This window comes from Trametes versicolor (genome assembly GCF_000271585.1).
Source record: "Trametes versicolor FP-101664 SS1 unplaced genomic scaffold TRAVEscaffold_8, whole genome shotgun sequence".
Lineage (NCBI taxonomy): Eukaryota > Fungi > Basidiomycota > Agaricomycetes > Polyporales > Polyporaceae > Trametes > Trametes versicolor.
In genome coordinates, this window is record NW_007360328.1 from 987,786 (window position 1) to 995,412 (window position 7,627).

At 57.8% G+C, this 7,627-nt stretch overlaps 2 protein-coding genes across 2 annotated transcripts; one reads left to right on the top strand and one right to left on the bottom strand.

The window, feature by feature from the left end:
• Window positions 1–2,209: 2,209 nt before the first annotated feature.
• On the bottom strand, window positions 2,210–2,710 carry TRAVEDRAFT_127596 (hATC-domain-containing protein; the record flags this gene model as incomplete). The annotated part of the gene is made up of 2 exons (XM_008042368.1): window positions 2,210–2,463; window positions 2,533–2,710. The coding sequence occupies 2 exons, from the start codon at window positions 2,708–2,710 to the stop codon at window positions 2,210–2,212; spliced, it is 432 nt and encodes a 143-aa protein (XP_008040559.1).
• A 1,663-nt stretch (window positions 2,711–4,373) lies between these two features.
• On the top strand, window positions 4,374–6,263 carry TRAVEDRAFT_101164 (uncharacterized protein; the record flags this gene model as incomplete). Its single annotated transcript, XM_008042369.1, has 4 exons — window positions 4,374–4,574; window positions 4,646–4,895; window positions 4,945–5,355; window positions 5,860–6,263. Coding segments are annotated over 4 exons (1,266 nt in total), but the record flags the coding sequence as incomplete, so codon positions are not given.
• Between the last annotated feature and the right edge of the window lie 1,364 nt (window positions 6,264–7,627).

Sequence of the window (7,627 nt, forward strand, 5' to 3'; positions counted from 1 at the left end):
GGGCCCAGTCGAACCGGGTTGTTCATGTGTAGGGACCGGGGTACATTAGCCCCCCAGTTGTTGAGTTGTGGCGATCGAGCGTCGCGAATTTGCTGCCAATCGTTGCCTACAGCCCCGAGAGTGGGACTGTTTATCGAAAACGGCGACTGTCGGCTGCCAGGACGTGCACCAGGCGGATTGCTAGCGCCTGGTTCGGCGGTGGGGGATTGTCCTTGACGACCACTGGTGGTGGTCGTCCTGCCTCGCGATGTGTCGCGAGGAGGTACCGTCGAGGTTGACGGGCCAGCCGCGGGGGCGCGTACTCTCGATGTTTGTCGAGAGTGTACCGCGCCTGACGTGGCACGGTCTAGGGGGTTGTGATGAGGGGAAGAAGGGCGCGTCTGACGCCCTTCGGTGTTGGGGTTCTGTGACTGGTCCATGGTTGCTTTATTGGGCGATATCGGGCGGTTTAAGGTTAGAGTTCAGTAGTGACGTGGGACACGTCGAGCCCCAAATCGGGCGAATATCACGGGGAGAGTAAAAAAGTGTAAAACTCACGTATGGGGGGGCGCAATCTGTAGCCCCTTTCCCGCAAGTACTCTGGTCCGGGCTCTATTGAGGCTCGGCGTACTCGTAGGATAGTGGGGCAGGTAGAAAGGCTGCCCGCACTAGGCGCGCGGGTTCCGAATACCCGCACGCCGCACGCGTCTATTTAATACATCATTATCTTATCTCTGCCCAGCGCGTACGGCGCTGGGCTCGTGGATGTACGATGCCCGTAACGACCCGATCCTGGGTCGTTACAAGAGACCATTGGGTCCGCGCACTGACTAGGGAATGGCAGGGATACATCCGGGGATACATTGGGCGGTATCCGTATCCGTATCCTTTGAATATCCTATCCCTGTATCCACGGATTATAGGGTTAAGGTTACCCCATCCCGGGATTCAGAATCCACGGATTTTATATCCTTCAGACAGATATCCTTGATCCCGGGGATAAAAAAAGCGATTGACACCACAATGTAAATTGAATGATGCAGAGCACTATACTAGGTCTGGTACATCTGAACAATCCAGTTCTATCATGTCTACAGGGTCAACAAAGTCAAGGAACCATTCCTACAAAGGCCATGTGAGATACATAGCAGTGGGGCCGCCAGGTGTGAGCTACCGGACTTGAAGATGCTTACCGGATAGATTGCCCGAGCCCATCGAGAGAGCCCATGCAGCAGGCAAGTGTGATCGAGTGGTTCACGTGCCAGAAATAATGTGCGATCCGTGACGGCGAGAGAGACCACGCGCGCAATATAGGAGGCGCAGGCTTCCGAGTCGGGTGCCTCTTGAGCGAAGAACTCGTACATCCGAATGAGATCAACGATGAGTGCGCGCTGATATGCGGACATGTGCGCGAGGGCGCCCGATGTGTCGTGTTGATAGTGCTGCGCGAGTGCTTTGAGTCCTCGCGCCGGCGGGAGGAATTGTACCATGCTTGGGAGTCTGATCTTGGGGCAAGTAAGACGCGAGATAGAACAGTGCTGTGTCGGTGCAACATCCGAAGCAGCTGAGAAAATGTGACGCACCCAAGTACTCTCCAGCGCGACATCATCCAGCACTCGCAGCCCTAGACACTGCATTACTACTCCATTCGGACCGGTCCAGCCATCAACGATGAGCTCCATACGGACGTTGGGAGAGCCGACAGAGGAAAGCGCCATGGTGTGGGTAGAGAGCTCCGAGCGAAGAGCAGTCGAGCGGCAGATGAAGGTAAGAGGGTGACTTCGAGTCATCGTGCAGTGAAGATTTCACTATAACCGCGGCCGTCGAAAGCACGGTGCTCTCAATGTCCATTAGAAAGAACCGGCGGGCGTCGCATTCACTATATGCACTAGCTCTCATTGATTCACAAGAGCAGATACACAGGGTACATGTATGGAATAGGACAACGAGAGACTGGCAAGATATATGGTGCAGAACTACATGAGCGGATGGCCACAGCCTGACGTTCGCGTATGGCACGCGCGGATGCGCACGCATGCTATGCCAGGGAACGGGACAGCAAGGGGACGTGGACGACGAGGGAACGAGCATACGAGGGCGGGCGGGACATGCGGGACACGGAAAGGGACACAAGGACAGCAGGCCGCAACGGGCGGCGCGACATACAACGGCAGCGCGACATACAACGGTGGTGGGACTATGCGAGAGAGACGGTGGACTCGAGAGCTATCTACGTGGACTCGAGGACTGCGCCGATACGATCCCAGCCCGTGGTCATCTCATAGTCATCACCGACACCTTGACCCTCCTCAACCTCCGCAAAGTTGGCAACCGCGCGGATGTCGTGTGTGCGAACCAGGTCCCACCGGACCCAGTCACCCAAGCACATAACCGCGCGAGTGCTCTGCGCACTGAGCCGGTTGCGGACGTGGCTGAGGAGGAGCCGGCCGCGGCTGAACGTCCTCTCGACGTCCACGGAAGTAGCTAATATAAGGGACGGTGGTCAGTAAGCGGACGGGGGACATGTGCACGGAGATGCAGGGCTCGACGTACCTGGGATCGACAGGTAATCAAGGGCCATGCGAGCGAGAGTGGGATAGAGGTGAGCGCGCTCTGTCCACCACGAAAGCGCATCCTTCACAGGCTCGGGAGGGGCGGCAAGGTATCGTGTAAGCTCATCTTCAGCCTGGTTGGAACCGGCCGCAGTCAGCGATGGCAGATAATCGAACATGTTGGCACCCTAGAGTAGCGATGAGGTCAGCGAGCGTCCACCGTATCCTGGGGGTAGGACATACCTTGGGGATGCTGCCACCAGGCGCACTGGGCACCTGCGCGTCCTCGAGATCGCCACCGTCCTCTTCTTCTTGTGTTGCCGTGCCAGTGTCGGCCCCAGGCGCGTAGAACTTGTCGTACTCTTCGCGGGCCATCGCCTTCGCGTTCGTTATCCACATTGAGGGCCAACGGGCATCCTCGAAGTACCGTAGTTTGTGACCAGGGTGCAGAACTGACAGATAAATTTAGTAGACGAGCATACAGCAGCGGACGGGGTACTTACTCATGGCAATCCTATAAGTCGCCGACAAGTCACTGATCTTGTAGTACCGGTTCAGCGTCTTCTTCGCCAACCGGAGTGCCGACGAGATGGGGTCGCTGAGGGAGCTTCCAGGGCGGGTGTAGTTGGTGAGGGTGTTGTCGATGTGATCCATTGCTGGGATCACCATTGCGAGGTTGGGGGTGTCCCGGGAGAAGAATAGAGTCGCCTCTTTGAAGATCTAGGACGTGTCGGGGACGAACAAGACATCAGAGAGCACAGAGGGCCAGGTACGAGGCCATAGAGGACGGGGTGGGCAGCCAGAATGGTGAGCGCAAGGTGGATGGCGGCCACGAGTGCGGGGACGTGGTGGGGAGTGGTGCGCGAGGGACAAGGGATGAGGGCACGATGGGGAGGCAGCAGGGCGCAGGGCACGGGAGAAGGAGAGGGCGTCAGCGTTTACTCGACGGAAACCTGACCTTAATCTCCCAACGGGCTTGTCGGGCTTTTGAGCCCCGATGTGGCTGCCATCACCCGCCACACCTCATTTCGTCGCCCGACGCGCGCTTAACCGCGCCCCTCGCGCGCGCCCCCCGCGCGGGCTCGCGCACCCTCGCAATCGCATCGCAATCGCGTCGCGCGCGAGCGCTTCACCTCGACCTGTACTGAACGCCTGGGTAGATAGTAGCACGTGACTGTATCAGTATCCGATGAGCACAATATTATACCGTTGATACTCACCTCTGCATACACCACCGGCCTGCTCACCATGGATAGCTTCCGATGCCGGAACTGCCATGTCGAGAAGCCCATCGGCTCGTTCCCTCCCCGTGAACGGACTACCCAAAGCGGCAAGGCGGGCGAGCCGAGCAGCACCTGCCGACAATGCACTGATCAGCAAAAAGCCGCCCGCGCAGAGCGAAAACGGAAGGCTGATGAAGAGGCCGGGAAGGACGGGGAACGAAAGGGCCGGAAGGGGCAGGAGATGGGCGGAGGGGAGATCCATGATCTGGGCAAGACGTCAACTGCCGGTTTTCTTGAAGTACTAAAGGAGATGGACGCGCCGATGCATGTGCGCGCTCAGGTTGACGTTGCCGAGCTTGCGCCGATGAGTGCAGGAGAGCCGGGCAAAGACCGCGCGAACAAACTTGCTGCTGCCATGGGCGCCGTGCAGCTCCTTCACTGGACGTGAGTAACACATTCGACTTTGGTACCAAAAACTCACCTGCCGCATGTTGAAAGATTCGAGAGCTGCTCTAAACGCAAGCGATCCGGGGATCTAGTCGTGGCCTATAGCTGCGCGCAGTCCGAAGGCCGCGAGCACAAGCCTAAGACTCCGACGGGGAAGGCACGCGATAGCCGTCGCATGGATCGCTTCCCGTGTGACGGGTGGCTACATCTCACGGTTAGCAGCGCGTCCGATGAGATCTCGGTATCAATGAAGCATGCCGAGGACCATGTCGCATATACGGAGCTCGCGCTCCCGGAGAAATGGAAGGCGTACATTCGTGAGAATGCACGGAGGCAAACCCCGGGGCAGGTGCGTGCTTGCGTTTTAATGGTAGTATTTCGCGTTCCATTGACAATCGGAGCCTGTAGATCTGGAGTTATCTTCTCGCTGAGGAGGATGCCGAGGAGGACGACCTACCGTATGGTCCGAACGCCGTCTACTACTACTGGCATATCATCAGCCGAGAGGAGTGGCGGTTGGCGGACGACCCGCTCGCATCTGCCCGCAAGTTTGTTGAGGAAAGAGGTGAAAAGCACCACATCGCGTTGCTTGACGTCGAGGCGGCTCCCGGCACGGAGACATTGGCTTTCTATGTCACTGATTTTGTGGAGATGTGGGCAAAGCATACACAAGAGTTGGCGATGGATTCGACATGTGAGAGGTTGCGATGTTCCCACATTGAGCAAACCCTAATCCGCTTTAGGGAACACCAATGGCGGCAATTTCGAACTCTTTGCAGCCGTCGCCGACGCAGATGGCGCCGGTGTCCCACTGGCTTTCCTCTTCATCCGGACCACTAAAGATGCCGCTCCTGGCGCCAAGCAGGCGATCCTGGAACGCTTCTTGGGACACCTCAAAGCGTTTGATGTGGATCCGGAGTTCACGCTGACCGACAAGGACTGGTCGGAGATCAACGCGATGGCCGCAACCTGGCCCGATGCCAAGCAGCAGCTATGCTTTTGGCACGATGTACGTGCCGTCAAGCAGCGCCTTTGCAAGAACAAGGACACACCTGCGTTTTACGACTCCGTCGCGGCCAATCGCGAGTTCCCATTCATTGACATCAACTTTGTGCCGGCTGCGCAACGCGTTGCAGACGGCAAGGAGCCAGTACGTCAGATTCTTATCTTGTATAACCCTTGGGGCATGGCTTATGCCCATTTTCCCGGTATCTAGATCCCTGCTCCACCAGAACGTCCTCTCCCACGCATTCGTCTCACCGTCGGCGGCCGACCTCCCGTGCTTACGAAGGCTATCCCACCCATCGTTCTGAAGCCGACCGATATCACACGGGCGCTGCGTCCCAGAGAGACGTTTGATGTGCAGCATGCCAGTACGGGTGCAGCGCGGCCCTCTCACCTCGATTCCGAAGAAGATTCGAACCCGGAGCAGTCCAACAGCGATGCGAGCGACGAGGATACCCACTGGGCAGCTCAAGCAAAGCGTGGTGAGGTGTTGGAAGACGACGACAAACTCGGCTGGGAGGATCTGGACGGCACATCTGATTCAGGATCTGACGCGGAGCTCGATGAAGACGACTGCCGCCGCGAGGTCGACGCAATCGAGCGTGATGGGACGAACATTGATCTAAATGCCCCTCCTCTTCCCTCGGAGGCAGGTCCACGCTCGAGGTCTCCCACCTACTGCTTTTGTCCTGCCCCGCATCGTCTCCCCGTCATTCGCATCCATTCCAAGCAAGGCTGTCAGCACCCACTATTCCCAGAACGACACGGTGAGGCTCGGTCCAGCGAAGACATCTACCGTGATGCGGTCCAAGAGATGTATCTTCACTGCAAGGCGAACAACCTTGCCGAGGTCTGGGCCTATCTCTGGAATTCGTGGTACCGGCGCCCACGCTGGAAGCTCTGGGCTCGTTCGGCTAACGCAAAGAGCATCCCACGGAAGCGGACGACCATGATCGTTGAAGCATTGTGGCGCAACCTCAAGCGCCTCGTGCTTTACATGTACAATCGCCCACCCATCGATCTCACGCTCTACGCAGTCGTCACAAAGGCGCTGCCTCCGTACCGACGCACTCTCAAGGCGATCATCAGAAATCCTCGTCCCGGCCGGCCCGCAAAGCTCTCGCACTACCAGAAGGATTTCAAGCGTGCATGGGAGCGCCTGCGTCGAGTCCCCATTCGGGGTGAATACCAGACAGACATCTGCCGCTGGATATGCGATGGCGGCTCCCAGAAGTACCACGCACACCTACTCTGCAAGCATCTTGTTCAAGCAGTTGGCCCCGTCTCTGCGTACTGGTGGCCAAAGGTCGTCCGGTACCACATCCCGCCCTTCTTCACGGTCCCAATTGATGGCGTCACAGCTCCCCCTCCTGAACAAATCCGCGATCACGGCTGGATTCCACGCATGCGCGCCAAGCAGTCTGCAGTGCGCGTGAAACCACGCGCTCCCATCGTGCCTGCTGCCCCTCAATCCGAGGATTCTGATGTCGATATACCTGCCGCAGTGGATTTTCGATCATCCTCTCCGGTACGACCAGTCTATCAATCCTCAAAGTGAATACTGCTGACTCAAATTCTGCCCGCAGATCCTGTCCTCTCCTGACAAGCCGCCGCCAACTGGGCGTGATGGAATCCCCCGTACACGCGCGGGTGGAGGTGCCGGATATGATGTAAGCATGAAAGGACATTTTTATTGTTTATCACTTACATCTCTCATAGCTCGAGGACGAGGAAGACGTCGAAACAAACGAGCTCATCAACTGCTTGACCTCTGGAATCAAGATCTTGGAAGAGCAAGCCGAAGACCCCGATGCCCGGTTCCTCCGCAATGCCACCCAGTGCATGCACGGCACCATCAAATGGGTGTGCGAACTTCGCGAACGCGAACTTCCTTCGGACTTGAACACGATCAGTATCCCGGAAGTCACTGGTTTCCTCAAGGATGCGGTCAATCTGCTCGGAAAGTTGAATGCTCAGGGTGATACCGACCGCATTCGGAGCGCGAAGCACCGCACACGCGGGGCGGTCGAATGGGTGAGTGCTATAGAGTACGCCGAGTCCCGTCGGACCATGCCCAAGACAAATGTTCATCGCCGTGGTGCACCAAACCCCATCCTGACTTATGGCTACCGTTTCCGAAAGCGTAACAATTAACTCCAATATATTGCTTTAACATCTGTAATCTGACATCATAGACTTGAAAGCCATGGGTCCGTATGGGTCCCTACAGGCAGGCACACCTACACGCAAGAACGGTCGCACCGAAGCGCCCGCGCGCGATGCGATCGCGAGGGTGCGCGCGAGGGTGCACGAGGCGGCGCGGGGGGCGCGCGCGAGGGGCGCGGTTAAGCGCGCGTCGGGCGACGAAATGAGGTGTGGCGGGTGATGGCAGCCACATCGGGGCGTCAAAAGCCCGACAAG